General features: G+C 43.7%; 1 protein-coding gene across 1 annotated transcript in view; it reads right to left on the reverse strand.

Moving 5' to 3' along the window:
• Positions 1 to 17,523, reverse strand: part of TNRC18 (trinucleotide repeat containing 18) — a 399,546-nt gene that overhangs the window by 266,979 nt on the left and 115,044 nt on the right. The window contains exon 10 of the mRNA XM_082260849.1: positions 13,322 to 14,152. Coding sequence (XP_082116975.1) covers positions 13,322 to 14,152 — 831 coding nt within the window. The remainder of the gene's footprint in view (positions 1 to 13,321; positions 14,153 to 17,523) is intronic.

Consider the following 17,523-nt stretch of genomic DNA (forward strand, 5'->3'; position numbering starts at 1 on the left):
TCATCATACACAGTAGTCCTGATCCTCATCTTCTGTGGTCCCCATCTGGAGCTCAATGCTGCTCCCCTTCTGTGTCTGCCTTCATAGCAACCTGCTTGTTTTGCAGGCAGACGTGCATGCTCGCTTTTGGGCCACAACTCAGCCCTGCCGCCTCCTCTCAGGATTTTTGACAGCAGCAGAAAGCAATTGCTCCTGTCTCTTTGTCCTGTGAGGAGAGGAACACAGATGAGTGCTGCTGCAGACAGGCACAGCACTGGATTGAGATAGGACACCAATAAGTATAAAGGGGGTGATACAACTACTGGGACATTTTTTACCTTAATGCAGGGAATGCATTTGGGTAAAAAAATGTCCTGCCTTTAGAACCACTATAAAGGCCATTTCAGGTCAACTCCTGTATGGTGAAAGGCCAGAATGTAAGGCACAGGTAATCTCTGGGATTTAAGTACCAGTGTTACCACCAAGCAAAGAAAGATTTCCAGGTACGATAGTAGATCTTTCTGCAAGTGGCTTTTTTTGTTTTTAGCAATGTAAGAATGATAAGACTACAACATGCATCTGTTCCTGATGACTTCTGCTTCAATACGCAGACTGTTAAAGCTAGCGACTGAGAAGCAGGAAGGAATAACGGGCCCTGAGACATCAGGTCCAGTCTGCTGGAGAGGGGCCAGGGTCATCTTCTAGTAGTCCATGTATGGCTGTCTACCAGGTTCTTCTGGGCCACTTTTGGTGCAATGAGAATCACCAACTTTATCTCTTGCTTTGTTTTGTGGCCCAGAATAGGTATAACACTGGAAGGAAGGCATACATTAGCTTGAATTGAGACCGGACATTTATTAAGGCATCTGATCCCAGTGCAAGATTTTTGGTCCTGGCCAAAAACAGAGGAAGCTTGTTGTTGAATCTGGAGGCCAGGGTATCCAAATCTGGGGTTTCCCATCGCTGACATATCAAGTTGAACATGTCGGTGTGATGGGCTTATTCCTCTTGGTTCAGATGTTGATGGCTAAATTTAATCAGCCTTCCAGCTGTCCATTCTGGGATGTGAATAGAGATCACTGAACAGTGTTTCTCAGTCCATTAGAAGATCTGGCTTGCTTCATTTGAGGCTGTATGACTCCTGATGTCCCCTTGGTGGTTGATGTAGGTCACAGCTGTGGATTTGTCTGGTTGCAACCTCATAATAGGGTGTTCAGTGTTGCAGAGTCATCCTTGTTTTTCTGAGCTCCATGATGCGGATTGGGAGCTTGGCTTTCAATAATGACAATGTTCCCTGGACTGTGAAGGACTGCATCACTGCTCCCCAGTTATAACTTTCAAGTGACAAAGAAGGAAAGACATCCCCATAGTTGGGGGTGGGCTCGAAATCCTCCAAGGCAATTCCTTGCTTGGCTGGATAGGAGCATGAGTAGATCTAAAAAAGGGGTATGCTTGTTACAGGTCAACTAGATGTTGTGCTGGGGAGGTCTTGAATGAAATTGGGTGAAATGAAAAGCCTTGTAGGCGGATACCCATGAGGTCTAGAAATCTCAAGCGGAATCCCACTGAAAAATGTCTCTGACCTCAATTTTCAAGTGTGAGCTCTAGAAGGAAAACCTTTGCTTGGGATGTTTGCAGCATCAGATCCAAGTATTTCAGATGAACAGAAGGCTGGGGAGCAGATTTGGAAGTTAATCACCCAACCAAAAGCCTGGAGTATCTGAATCATCCTTGTGAAAGTTTGCAGATAGCTGGAAGAGAGCTGAGTCCTTCAGGAGATGGTGATCTAGATAACCTGTGACCTGATTCCCCGAGTTCTTAGAAGGTAAAGAAGAGGTGCTAGGACCTTTGCGAATACTGTAGGAAAAGATGATAGATGATAGGCCAAAAGGCAATGTGACAAACTAGAAGTGATGGTCTCCTACATCAAACCTTAGAAAGCGCCGATGAGGTGGATTAGTGGGAATATGAAGTTAGACCTAGTGGAATCCATGAGAAATTTTAGAATTTTTAAAAAGTAAGGTGAGACATTTAAAGCAGAGTTGCAGTTCTTTTTGTGTTTATTAAAAGTCAGCAGCTACAAAAAGTGTAGCTGCTGACTTTTAATAAACACACACCCACCTGTACCACCATCCAGCGATTCGGCCGTCTGAAGCCTCGGTTCTTCGCTCGCCTCTCCCCGTCATCACTAATGTGGACACCTGGCTGTGACAGCTTTTGGCTTCACAGCCGGGTATGCACTGCACATGCGCAAGTCGCGCTGTGCGTCCTGAATGGCGGGGCAATCTTCTGGGACCTGTGTCCCAGAAGATTGCAGGGAGGGAATGGAAGAGGTGCACATCCGCTCAAGCCACCTAGGCTGTCAAAACCAGGTACCCCCCCCCCCCAAAAAAAAAAGACATGACATGACAAATGTGGCATGTCAGGGGGTCAGGAGTCCTTAAAGCGGAAGTTCCATTATTTTTGGGTGGAGCTCTGCTTTAAGATGGCAGGATAAACTGTCACAACAGATCACTTTTTAGTGACTTTTTCCACTGGATAGAGTTCTGCATTGATTTTCAGAGGAGGTAAAATCATTTTTATGATTAATCTAGTCATAATTTGCCCATTCTGTCTGTTGATGAAAGGGGAATATATTTTTAGATTTAGCAGGTCTTCATGTACCCAAAGAGGCATGGTGAGATGCAGGAGATTCGAGTGTAACAATGCCAATGCTTTTGCACACAGGTGTGAGCATATCAACATTTGCAAGCATGTTGCAGGTGTATAGGAGTCTGGGGGTGAGAGGTCTTCTGCAGCCACCTCTACCACTGCCTCTGGGTACTATTTACCTCCTATGTCTGCCTCTTCCAGGGTGGGCATTTTGAGAACCCACTCAGCCAGAGACAGAGCCATTAGTTGTCCAAATATTGTGACTTTGCAGAAAAATCTGCCTTTATCAGGTAGGCTGCTTACTGCATGCCTGAATTATAACTAGAGTCAGACAGTGTTAATACAAGTCCAGCTTGGCTGCAAAATAAGCATCGTCACTCGAAAGCCGAGTGCTGTGGGCCTTCAGCAGGGCAATTTATTGCCTGAGTTTTTGCTGTGGCTTCTTTGCCAGCTTTTCACCATAGCTATGGGTGAAGGTACTTCTCCATGGGGTACTCAAAGTAGGATGTGGAAAATAGGGTAAGAGTGTCCAACAGCAAGCAGAAGATCACTTAAAGTCTGCAGAACAAGTCTTCCAGAATGACCCCTCTACAGCTAATACCTTCCTTTTGAGAATGCAGACTAGACTTGTTAACCAACTTCACTTTGGAAAATCCAAAAAGCACATCTTTTTTTAACAAGCAAAGGATATTCGAACACAGTAAAAGGGCTGGCACACTACTTGCATACATGGCACACCATGACCATAAACCGCCCGCGGTGGTTACTCTACGAACCGCTACAGGCACCATCGTTACCAATTCTGACCTTGTTGCTGGAGAGTTTAAAACCTTTTTTTTTTTTTCAGATTTTACACTCAATTCAGAGAGGTTCTCGTCCCTAGACTGAGAACTGTACGCCAACATGTTTGACTCTGCCACTATTCCCACTTCTATGGGAGAAGCTCTCAGTTTATTTCCCAAACCAGGGAAAGACCCCACACTCATATTAGTCGTATCGTCCTATTTCCCTACTACGACTGGATGTTAAATTTTTCATCAAAATTTTAGCTCTGCGCCTTAATAGTCATACTTGGACAGATTCATCAAGACCAAGTGGGCTTTATGCCCAATAAAACACTGTTTTTAATCTCAGAAGGCTTTTTATGAACCTTCAGGCATCTCATGACACCATAGGTTCCAGAGTAGTGGTCAGTTCCAGAGTAGTGGTCAGCTTAGACACACAGGCATTTGACTCGGTGGAGTGGGGGTATCTGTGGGAATGCATGCAAAAGGTTTGGCATTGATCCAAACTTCATCACATGGCTTCAACTCCTTTACCAGGTCCCAACAGCTCGAATTTAAGTCAATGGTAGGATCTCGGACCTCTTCCCTCTCTCACAAGGCACACGGCAAGGTTGCCCCTTATCTCCCCTACTCTATGCATTGGCTGTAGAACCTCTTGCCATCGTAATTCGAACACACCAGGGTATTGTAGGTCTTCACTTGGGACAGCTTATCGAAATGGTCAGTCTCTACGCAGAAGACATGCTTATGTATCTGGAGGATGTGGGTCCATCACTATCGGCCGCTTTGCAACTTATCAAAAACTCTGGAAAATTCTCTGGTCTACAGATTAACTGGACCAAATCCCAGATCCTTCCACTGGACATGGGTGCCCCACCTCTGAGCAGGCCTCTATTCCTTTGATGAGAGCAAGCCAGATCCAGTACCTGGGAGTTCAAGTGTCCCACTCTTTAACAGATTATATCAGACTCAACCTGGAACCCCTCTATATATTTCTAAAATCCAAAACACAGACATGGTCTAGGCTCCCTCTTGGAGTTATGGGGGCACATCAACTTAGTGAAAATGATATTGCTCCCTAAATATCTTTATACATATTGGAATGCTCCCCTATACATCCCACCCCGTATCTTTAAATCAATGGAAACTATACTTATTACATTCATTTGGGGAAACGCCAGTCTTGGCGTACTCTAAAAGCTCCTACGAACCTAGGTGGCACAGCCTTTCTGGATCTCTTTTTATACTATATAGCTTCCCAGCTATTCCATTTTTATTATTTCAACGATGAAGATAGGAACAGATACCTCACTCTAGTAAGTATCATTTTCTCCCATGCAGTTGTCCATCCGCTGCAAATCGTTTTATGTGGTTCGTGCAGGTCACCCCACCAGGGTGGATCGGGGACAGATGCTATTCCACCACCGCCAAACTTTTCAGTTGACCATGAAACACACTAAAACCCCTCCATTTCATGCTCATACGCCCCTGTGGGATAATCCGTATCTGCCGTGTCATGGTCAATCTGATCTGAGGTGTCATTGGTACCCGATCATGACAATTTGATTGATAGGAGGGTCATCTACCTCTCACATGTCCTCTCTGGTGGTGGGGTAAAATCATTTCAGTAACTAAGGACTGGGTTTGGACTACCTAACCACATGTTTTTCTGGTATCTAACTCCGCCACCCGATCAATACCCAATTTGGGGACTCCATTCCCAGTCTTGATTCCTTATACTTAACAGGTAAGAGGTAATTAATGGTCAGAACCCCAAGAAACTTATTTTCACATTTTCTAATTGGCTAAATGTTGCCTGATGCTACTACACTGGCCTACCAACTAAAAGAGCGTTGGGAAGCTGATGTTGGGGGAAATAAATGAAGACTGGGATGAGGTCCTAACTGCAGATTAGTCTCTACCAAGCTCTCCGACTGACTAACTCACCTAAACATACACCGCAGGTCCTACTTGACGCCTATTTCCCTCTCCAAACACCAGACGGATCAAAATCCATCATGCCCTAGATGTGCTGAGCCTAGTGACACAATTTACTATGGCTCTGTCCCTATATTCCAGGGTACTGGATGCAGGTGGTCAATTTTCTCGATGATCAGATGTTCTCTCCCCTGACCCTTTACCCCAAGGAATGTTTGTTAGGCCTCCTGTCTTCGTCTGAGGAAGATAAACACCTCCACATTTTCCTACAGGAGTCACTCTTTATGGCCAGAATGATGATTGCCAGGGTCTGGCTTAGAGAAGCCCCCATAACAATTCAACAATGGGTTAGGGCCCTCAATGCTACCCTACCTTACAAAAAAATTCTATATACCCACAGAGGCTGTCCACCCAAATATCACAAGATTTGGGACAGGTGGTTGGAAAATCCCTTAACTTGTATAAAGGAGTAGTTCCCACCCTTGTGGTCACCCTTAGACACTGCATGTTACTCTGTGCATTACTTCCATCCAGGTCTCTGACAGGGGAGCTTGATTCACTTGCTACTCCCCTTTTGAAAATATGTTTATCATTGGATGCTATTGATAGAGTTTGTATACCACTGCTAATAACGATCATGTTTGTAGCTTTTCCTATGGTAGTACGAATTCTGTTCATTTATGTCCTAAACCTGCATGACATCGTCCCTATAAATAATTCATTGACAGTGTTTTTTGCACTGTTGCTTGTAGGTCTCCACTTTTTACATTAATAAAGAGTTTGTCTTCGTTAAAAAAAAAAAAAAAAAAAAAGTGTCCAGAAGGAAAAAACGCAGCAACCTGGGTGAAGACAGTCCCATGGCAAAGTCCTCATGTCAAAAGGGTAGGAGGCAGAGCCTAAGTACCTTATAAGGGCTCTGGGCAGACATAGCGGTAAAATGTGCAACCTGTAGTATGAAGTACCACCTGGTCATCCACCCAAGACTAAACTGTGTGGTTGAGCTTTAGTGCCAAGTTTTAGTGAATACATTCCAAGCACAGCCCTGGTTCTACTAGTAACTGTCGGAGATACAGGGTGACACAGCCTTACCTGCCCATGACGCTGGTCCCTGTATAGGATCAAGGCTTTATCTGTCATTGTGGGCATAACCCCCAAGGGGGTCATCGGGGTCTATGTTCCATAGGGATGAACCACAGCCCTGGACTTGTACACTACCCAACAGCTTACTACACACATTGCACAAAGTGCCGAAGTGAGCAGGATCAAGTGCCTGAAGCAAAATTACAGACTGTTCTCACTGCATGCGGTCCTGGTATAGCTCCCAAGGTCTTACTGAAGTTGAACTGATCTGGATTCCTGCTTTTATTTTAACAGAAGACAGTAAAGAGTTGATTGCAGAATATAAAGTTAAATAACCAGTTAAAAGAAAAGTTTAAAGAAATCCAATGCTGCATCTGCTGGTCAAGGCGATCTGGGTGAATCTTTTAGAACCTGGACAGGCTATGCGGTGTCACAGCCAGTGACAATCACCTGAAGGTACCAGCCAATAACCCAGGGTCTATGAACATTCAGCCTGTGTCCTGTACTGAATAATACTGAAATCCCTTTTTTTGAATCAAAAATAAAGTTTATTGAACTGTTCAGAAGTACAGCAAGTATCAAGAGGTAAGCATGATATAAAGTATAAACAGCCATACAGTAACAACAAGGCAATGTAAAACATCTTGAAAAGAAATAAAAATAAACAGTAAGGTCGCTCACATGGCACGTAACAGGTATAGAGAATCATCAAGTAGAGCATGTCTGACGACTGTAGCCACCTGTCCCAAATCGTATTATTTTTAGCAGGACATCCCCTATTAATGTAAATTAGCTTCTTGTATGGCAAAGTAGCATTCACCTCTGCAATCCATGCAGCCAGAGTGGGGGGCGAGGATTGCATCCAGCTCCGAGCCAACATCTTCCGGGCACTAAATAATGTTTCATGTTTAAATTTCAGTGAGTTCTTGTCTACTTCTAAATCTGGAAATAGTCCCAAGAGACATTGCCGAGGGTCCAGTGAGACCGGAGAACCCATCTGGTCATGCAAAAACCGCACCACCTGTTGCCAGAAACAGTTGACAGGGGGGCATTGCCAAATCAGGTGCTCAAAGGTGCCAGAGGATAGGAGGCATTTAGGAAAGTCCGGGCTGCGGGATGGGTCAAATTTTGCCATTCTGACAGGGGTAAGGTAAGTCCTATGCAAAATGTAGATTTGTGTTAGCCTATCAGACATCTTAGGAGACACCAATTTACCCACTTCTAACACCTCACTCCAATCCTCGTCACCCATCTCCCCAGCACACTCCTCCCAAGCAGGCTTAAGAGAATAAGCCAGCTGTGTCGCTGATGGAGTGAGAAGCATATCATAAAACACAGAGATCAGTTTCTTCGGCTCATCCCCCTTCATGACCAGCAGGACATCTAAAGGTTGTAATTGGGAGTAAGTACCATCAAACTGAGTGTGTAGGGCATGACGCAATTGAAGGAACCGGAAGAACATGGAGTTCGGTAAACTAAACTCAGTCTTCAATTGATCAAACTGTTTAAGGCGTCCGTTATGAAGAACATGGGATAGCTGATAGATGCCATGCTGTATCCAGATCCGTGAATCAGGAACCAGCATTAGTTCCCGTAGGTGTCTAATAAACCCAAGGGCGTATCGTCATGAAAAAGAGAGCAGCCTAGTTTTACAGCCGCCAAGTCCCAGATCCTCTTATTATGAAATGCAAAAGTAAGTCTACTAGAGCCACCAGCTGTGCCCCTAAGGCCTCTCAGGATGTCACAAAATGGATGGGGGAATTGGCCAGGAGACTCCGCACAGACAAGAGACTCATAGCGTTGCTTGTCAGCCTTATCAAAGTAAAAGAAATGAGACAACTGTGCTGCAATGTAATATAAACTAAGATCAGGGACCACCAAACCTCCTAGGGTGGTGGGACATTTCAGAGCCCTCCAAGACAACTTGTGCCTGGAGGAGCCCCAGATGAAAGATTTCAGGATAGACTCTAGGACCCTGAAATACTTCAACTGAATGTAAACCGGCGAATGCCAGAGGACATAGGTAGCAAGACCATTTTTACCAAGCCAATGCGGCCCATAACTCCCAACAGCAGCTTAGACCAAACCTGCGTCCTGCTTTTGGTCAATTCAATTAGGGGTTCGACATTCAGAGGGATGAACTCTGATAAATCCTGAGATACCTGGATGCCTAAGTACTTGATTGAGCTAACCCTCCGTAAAGGCATGGAAGCCTGCTCCACCGGAGGAGGGAAAAGATTGATGGGAAGGATCTGGGACTTGTCCCAATTGATCTTCAAACCAGAGAAGGTCCCAAAGCTCTCGATAAGGCGAAGGGCGTTAGCAAGGGAAGGTCCAGAATCAGCGAGGTACAGAATCATATCATCGGCGTATAAGCCAACCTTCTCCTTCAGGGAACCAGAACACAGTCCAGTGACACCAGGGTGATCCCTCAAAGCCATAGCAAGTTGTTCAACCGCCAAGGCATACAACAGGGGAGAAATGGGGCACCCCTGGCGTGTCCCCCTAGAAAGGGGGAAGGTGGCAGACGTCCACCCATTTGCTACCACCCGTGCCCTCGGGGAGGAATACAATATGGAAAGCCACTTAATAAAGTTGGGGCCAAAGCCAAAGCAGCGTAGGCACTGCCACAGATAGGGCCATTCTGCCGAGTCAAATGCCTTGGCCGCATCCAATGATACCACCACCCTGGTGCCAATCTGTGAATGAGAAGCCTGGATGTTCATATGCAAACGCCTGGTGTTGAACGCAGTATTCTTTGCGGGCATAAACCCAGTCTGGTCCGCATGCACAAGCGAAAGAATCACCTTGTTCAAGCGCAGGGCCAAAATTTTGGCTAGGATTTTAACATCCGTCTGCAATAAAGATATCGGTCTGTACGAACCCGGCTGATGAGGGTCCTCACCTGGCTTAGGAATCAGCACAATAAGCGCCTCTTTCATAGAATCTGGGAGGGTGTTGGCCTCAAATGCCACCTGGTAAAGTGCAAGAAGCCTAGGGACCAAAGCATCAGGAAACGTTTGATAGAATTCAATCGGTAGACCGTCCGGGAAACTGGTCAAGAAACATGGAGAGTTCCTGAGCAGAGTCTCATAGACCTCTTTGAAAAAAGTGACGAACTCAGCTGCTACTGCAGCCGGTTCTGTCACCAGGCCCCCAGAAGGGGAGTGTAACGAGATCACGAGAGGGGGCCTAGAGTCAAGATGAGCTAGATAAGCCAATAACCTACCTGGTCGTTCTCCATGCTCAAACAGCCGCTGCTTAGCAAAGAACATACGACGTATGGCCTTTTCAAAGCACAGCTGCTCAGTCACTGGGGATTGCAATTTAAGATCAGCCAAGCTAGCAGGGGAAGGTGCCTCCACATATCTATCTTCCAGCTCATGGAGCCGGGTCAGTGCCTGAGCGTAAGACGTCTCAGACGTACGTTTGTGCCTATTTATATGCTCACTCAGTAAGCGCCGGCAGTGTTTTTTGAACATGTCCCAGACAAGCAGGGGGGGATGCCGTGCCCGCATTGGAACTAAAGTAGAATTGCCATTCACCCGCCAGCTTAGCAAGATCTGTCAGAATAGTCCTGAAATCTCTTTTTAACGAATCTCTACCTCAGTAGGTGATAGAGGCTCTGGTATTTCACCGGTAAAGGACAGAGTCAGGGCCAGAAAGCAGTTCAACCACTTCCCGAGTGGATGTCATACGACATCCTGGAGTTTAAGTGATTGTACTAGGAAGATGCCTGCAGCTCAGGGCAGCCATCAGGGGGGGACAGCCCATACACATGTAGGGGGCCCAGGGGTTCCAAGGGGCCCAGGCCCCAACCAATAAGACCGAGTTGTTGCTGCTGTAGTAAGTAGCAATTGCTGAAGCATGGCAGCTGCAGAGTAAGCCGATGCAGCTGAAGGGATGTCTCTTTGCTGGATTGAGCTGTCTCTTTACTAAAAACATGAGGCTGTCTCTTTACTGGATTGGGATGTCTCTTTGCTGAATATATGGGGATGTCTCTTTGATGGATTGGATTCATTTTCATTCATTAAGTTGTAAGAGTGTTAAAACAGAAGTGGGTACACTGAAGGACTCGGTGGGATGGCCAGTGGGCAGATTCGGTGGGACGGCCAGAGGGCGGGCCCCGCAAAATGTTGGTGGTCAGGTCCAAAGGGGCCCAGGCCGAAAGCTGTGTAAGGGGCCTCAACATTTCTGATGGCTGCCCTGCTGCAGCTACAGGCATCATCCCAGTATCAAAATTTGAAACCGGCAATTCTCTTTGTTGTAAAAGACTTTAGACTGGCTATGCAGCCACTCAATCACTTCTACAGGTGGCAGAAGGGGATTGCGCCCCCCCCAACACCACTGCCTTTCCTGGACTCTCCCATCATATTGGGAAGCCTCGGAACACTCTGACCGGTGACTTCCTCTGGAGTGAACAGAGGGAGAGGAACCAACTCCCTCATTTACATCAGAAACTGGAAGCGATGAGTATTTTGCCATTTTGTGTCTGACCAGCTGCACTGGAGGCCAGAGGAGAAATCTCTCCACAAAGCGGACCTGTCACAGGCCATTCTTTCACAAGGGATGTTGTTTATTCCTTGTGATAGCAATAAAAACGGATCAAAAAAAAAAATAAAAAAAAAAAAAAGTTTAAAGTGCCCTCAAACCCCGTGCAAATGCGAATACATGCAAGTTCTGCACACATTTAAACCATGATCAGACCACACGTGAGGTATAATCGCAAACGTCAGTGTATTTTTTCCAAAAAATTTTCAGGCTTCTGTTTAAAAATGTATATGTTTGGGGTTCTAAGTCATTTTCTAGCAAAAAATGCTGATTTTTACAAGTATGCAAGAAGTGTTAGAATTGGGAAGGTACTGAAGCAGTTAACCAGTTCAGCTTTAGAGCAAAATGGTTTCATTTATTGCACATGCATATTACATGTAAAATCTTAATTTTTGGCAATATAATTACTTAAACCCCCAGAACTTTATATATTTTCTGAAAGCGGAGGCCCTGTAGAATAAAAAGAGGATAGTTGCAAATTTTTATGTCAAATTATCTTTCCACAACTGTCTATTCAACAGAAAATCTAAAAGGAAAAAAATTAAAGTAACTTAATCATAACACACACTAGAATACCCATTTTTTTGTAAGATATAAAAGACAAGGTTGCTTTGAGTAAATAGATACGCAACATGCCAAGTCTTAAAATTCCGTGCACCCGTGATATCGCAAAAAAAACTAAGATGCCCAAAAACCTCTTTTTTTAAAGTGAACCATAAGCTTTTGTTGTAGAATTATTGCGCTCATTCTGATGTTTGCAGAGATGTGTCAGATGTGTGGTGTGACCACAGTTTACAAACGCGTGTGTACCCTGGGCATGCCTTTGCGCATGTGTGCGGGGCAACGGGTTACAGTAATTTCTAAAAATAAAAAAAAATATTTTAATACAGGTTGCTACTGCAGCCATCAGCTTGTGGTTAGAGGTTTATTCATTGGACATACCTAGTATGTCCAAAGAGCTGAACTATTTAAAGTGCATGTCAGGAGAGAAATGCAATGGCTTATTTTGGGAAATGTTCGGGATCTGGCTATGCTGGTTCCAGTACATCTGAGTTACAGGCACTAGAAAAATTGTCTAAATTCCTCATTTCAAATGCCTGTCTTGGGTCAGTGATTCAGAAAGCATTAAAGTAAAAGTAGCAGCACCTAGTAAGTGGAAAACTAGCATTTTTCAGAAGCAGGTCAGGCTACATATTTCTCTCAAGACAATTATACCTTAAAGCTGAACTCTAGACAGATATAAAACACAAATTAACACAGCTCGGCAATCGTACCACATTATTGAAGGCATTTTTAATCCATGCAGTATAAGTAGCTGAATTTGACCTGGTATAAGCCTCTAGCAGTCCCTGTTCACCAGGGCTGGCATGTGAGACAAAGGAGGAGCCAAAAGGAGCCAATCAGTTTATAGGTCGCCAAGAAATGTGCCAATAGGTAGAAATAGTGTGACAGAGAGATAAGTTCACTAGCAGAAAAAAAATACTGTGTAGGAGATTGTTGAATAAAAGGCCAAGTTCACCCTTTGCGCAATGTTACACGCGTATTTAGGGTGTAACATGTAACACGATTCAAATGCCCCCCCCCCCCACCATGACCATATTCAGGGGTAGTTTTTGGGAAGCACATATAATCACATAAATGTGTGAAAACTTTAATGCACAGATAAAAACTCATATGCAAGAGCCATAGTTCTGTCCATCTAGCCCTGATTTTTAAGCTGGCCATAGATCAAAATTCAGCAGGGGATTTAGATCCATCTATGGCCATTCCCATTCATGAGAAGTCAATCTAACGATCCCCTTCTCATGAACGAATATGTTGGAAACCTTTGCTTTGATTCCCGCTGCCAGAATACAACACAGTGGTGTAGACTCCTGCATCAAACTCAAATGTGTGGGGAATCTGTTCAGCCAATTTGCCATGCATGTCCAGCTTTGGACACCTATCCCTCACAACATGCCCCACTCTAGCAGGACCTGGTCCTTTTTTGCAGTTTCGTTTTATTTTCAGATTCCCTCCCCAACTTGACTGGGCATTGACAATAGATGAGCTCATCAGTATGCCGTTTCTTATTTCACTCTGCTCTCTCTAAAGCTCTTTGCACTGCAGCAAACCTGATTGGCTTGTTCTTTTGTCCCTCCCCTTTATGAGCTCTGCTGTACAAACCGTAGAGTAGACCACAAAAGGCATAAGTTCAGGTACCTGCATATACCGCTTGCTTTTAGACAAATATATTTGGTAATGTAGTGATTATTCATTTTCTACTTTTACCTCTATCTTGAGTTCCCCTTTTAATAAAACCAAGAAACGTGGATAGGTCAGAGAAGGAAACTTACCGTCCACGTGTTTTCTTTTCTCCAGTTCAAGTTCAGCCATTTCACTCAGTAGAATGATGCCATGTAACAGAGTATGGTCTAAAGTCAAGTCAGGAGTCAGAATCACAGTGTTCAAAGGCAGCAGAGAGTTGGCTTCGGGCATTTCAGTTGCTGCAACAAGAACATTCATACCAGCCAATGGATCTTCAGTTTTGACATTTGTAGAGTTTGTGTCGCTATGTCCGCCAGGCACATTTTCACCTACGCAACTAAGCATCCCATCTGTGTCTCCTTCTGCACATTCTTTGCCAATTTCCACACTGTGATCCATCAGCTCGTTTGCTGATTGAGGTGGTAAAATGCCCTGAGGCACAACTAGCATATTCATTTTGCAATTTTCATCTAGGTTTAAGGTGTCAGGAAAGTCAGTTTGAGTTGAGCAAGTCTCTTTTCCAGTGCTCAGACTTGTCCCAGCAATGCAAGATGTTCTTTTTTCCACTACAGATTTATGGTCATTTTCTTCCATATCCATAACTTTAATTTCTTGTACAAGGTCTTTCTGGCATTCTTCAGGTACTGAGCAAGATCTGCTTTCATCTTGAAGGCTCTCTCTGCATGTCCCAGATACATCTTCTACTTTAATGATATTGTTTATTTCTTCACTCGTCTCAAAATCCGTTGTATTTTGAGATATTGAATTCAAATTGAGCTCAAGGGTCTCTGTGCTTAATTCAGGTTGTTTGACAATAGGTACAAAACCCTCTTCATCTGAAACCTCACGTGACTGGTTTATGTAAGACAGATGATGCCGTACCGAGGATAGAGACTGAAATGGAAATCCTTGTGTGGTATCTGAAACATAAAATTAATACATCTTACACAGTGCCACTTACTCATGTTGGTACAAATGTTCTCAAGAGCTTAAATAAACATTAAAAAAGAACTCCACTTGCGAAGCAACATTTGATCATATACTGTATGTAGCAGCAATCTCCATCCAGTATCAGAATATGTGAAGGCAGGCCTGTTACAAGGTGCTTACCTAAATACACCAACTTAAAAAACCTTGAATTGGCTTTATTTTTCTACTCCATGTGCACCATTATCTCCCTTCTGTCAAAAACCTCTACCGTACTTGATTTGTTTGCCACTCGCCTTTTCCTGCAACGCTATCCACCCATGACTTATGCAAACAGATTCCCATATATCTGCAAACTGGTGGCAGCAGAGCTGAAAACACACCTAGTTAGGTTGTGCAAAATGTGGCTTCTTTAATGCCTTCAATGGAGTAGGACCACAGGGCCCTGTACATTCCCAGGGATTTCCAAAAGATGCAAAAGGTGACACGACCAATAGCCCAGGAGGTCAAATCTCCTGTGATTTGACTGAGGAGCGTCTTACATCATTTTGCCTTTGTCAATATTCATTTGAAGATCTCACTGATGGCGACAATGAGATCCATAGGGTGCATGTATAATGCAGAGCTTCTGACAGTGATGCAGTCACACAGAGGACAATACTGATTTTAAAGAGAATATAATGTCTTAACCAAAATAGTAACAAAATGTGATGCAAAAATTATTTAGAGAGGTGAATTTTAGTTTTAACTGTTCGACTCCAGTGGCAAAATGATCATAGTTAAAACAAGTGAAAACCAATAGATAAGACTACTGGTATAGCGTATAAGCAATTCTAATTTATTTAAAGCAGAGCTTCATCCTAAACCTATTTGTCCTTATACCGTGCCTCCTCACCCATCCTATTTAAACTGGATATTGCTATTTATTCCAATATCTACAACAGTTCCGCATTTCTCACCTAGGCATGAATGACGTCTAGGAATCCCCTCTCCCAGCCAAGATTTGCTGCAGGGTTTCAGGTACAGATAGCCTGGTGGCACATCTGCGCATGCACAAGTTTCCCTGCACATATGCAAAGACAGGTAGCATGGAAGTCCGAAAAACTACCCTGTCCTTGCACACGTGGGAAAAATTTGGCACATTCGCAGATGTGCCAAAGGGCTAGCCAAAGACATTTGTGCATGTGCCATAATAGTGGTGCTGGAGGGGAGGTTGGAGAAAACTGAGGGACTGAAGCTCCTCTTTAAATGATTTGATACATTATACATCCTCTTTAATTATACTTTGTATCACCAGATCTTAAGGAATGCATGGGGACCCCAGTGACCCATTCAGTTCCAGTTTGCTTCATTAAGCAAAAGCATATGCTTATGCTGAAAAATTATACATTTTTCTTGAAAATGCTCATTCCACGAGGGTGGTAGGAGAAAGGAATATTTACATATTATGTTAGAATGCAAACTAAGCAAACACTCAATTTACTTTCTATTCTGGAAATTTGTAAGAATTTTTTAAGACTAATTTAGAAAGAAAGTAAGATTTTGATAACTAAAGGCAATGAAGCAAACAGTCACTATAGATTATTTTAATACTCATCACATGTGAAAACATTGAATATTGACATCACTGTATGGTATAGTACAGGACAAATTAATTCTTCGACCATGGGTTATATGCAATTACCTTCAAAAGGGTACCTGTATATTCCTGCACACTCGTTGAGGCTTTAGTTTGTTAGCAAGCAGTAAGATGATCAGAGAAAGAGGGAAAGGAACGATGTCCTTTACTGTATTCAGATAGGAATTTTAATTCCATATTATCTTAAATCGTACATTATAGGACACAGGAGTTCATTCTTAGACCATGGCCCACCCCCAAGAAATAGGCTGAGGGGTTGGCATATAACCAAAACAGCAGCAACATGCCCACAATAAAAAATGAGGGTTAACAGACAGTTGACAGTGGAAGCACTGCTTCAGTGGTATATGGTTCCCTCCAGGATAGCCAAACTTGCACCAACGCGCCTTGGACCGGAGCTTCTGGAGACATGTTTTAGCTGGCATTCTGGTGCATGTGTGGTGGGACTGCCTGAGAATCAAACGATTTGGGTTCAGGCATAATATATAAAACACCACCCAGAGGGGAATGTACAGTGCCTTGCGAAAGAATTCGGCCCCCTTGAACTTTGCGACCTTTTGCCACATTTCAGGCTTCAAACAAAGATATAAAACTAATTTTTTGTGAAGAATCAACAAGTGGGATGCAATCATGAAGTGGAACGAAATTTATTGGATATTTCAAACTTTTTTAACAAATAAAAAACTGAAAAATTGGACGTGCAAAATTATTCAGCCCCCTTAAGTTAATACTTTGTAACGCTACCTTTTGCTGCGATTACAACTGTAAGTCGCTTGGGGTATGTCTCTATCATTTTTGCACATCGAGACTGAAATTTTTGTCCATTCCTCCTTGCAAAACAGCTCGAGCTCAGTGAGATTGGATGGAGAACGTTTGTGAACAGCATTTTTCAGTTCTTTCCACAGATTCTCGATTGGATTCAGGTCTGGACTTTGACTTGGCCATTCTAACACCTGGATATGTGTATTTGTGAACCACTCCATTGTAGATTTTGCTTTATGTTTTGGATCATTGTCTTGTTGGAAGACAAATCTCCGTCCCAGTCTCAGGTCTTTTGCAGACTCCATCCGGTTTTCTTCCAGAATGATCCTGTATTTGGCTCCATCCATCTTCCCATCAATTTTAACCATTTTCCCTGTCCCTGCTGAAGAAAAGCAGGCCCAAATCATGATGCTGCCACTACCATGTTTGACAGTGGGGATGGTGTGTTCAGGGTGATGAGCTGTGTTGCTTTTACGCCAAACATAACGTTTTGCATTGTTGCCAAAAAGTTCAATTTTGGTTTCATCTGACCAGAGCACCTTCTTCCAAATGTTTGGTGTGTCTCCCAGGTGGCTTGTGGCAAACTTAAAACGACACTTTTTATGGATATCTTTAAGAAATGGCTTTCTTCTTGCCACTATTCCATAAAGGCCAGATTTGTGCAGTCTCCCACCTCCTCAGCTGTAGATCTCTGAAGTTCATCCAGAGTGATCATGGGCCTTTTGGCTGCATCTCTGATCAGTCTTCTCCTTGTATGAGCTGAAAGTTTAGAGGGACAGCCAGGTCTTCGTATATTTGCAGTGGTCTGATAATCCTTCCATTTCAATATTATCGCTTGCACAGTGCTCCTTGGGATGTTTAAAGCTTGGGAAATCTTTTTTTATCCAAATCCGGCTTTAAACTTCTCCACAACAGTATCTCAGACCTGCCTGGTGTGTTCCTTGTTCTTCATGATGCTCTCTG

This window comes from Pelophylax lessonae (assembly GCF_965119305.1).
Source record: "Pelophylax lessonae genome assembly, chromosome: 6".
In the NCBI taxonomy this organism is placed as follows: Eukaryota; Metazoa; Chordata; class Amphibia; order Anura; family Ranidae; genus Pelophylax; species Pelophylax lessonae.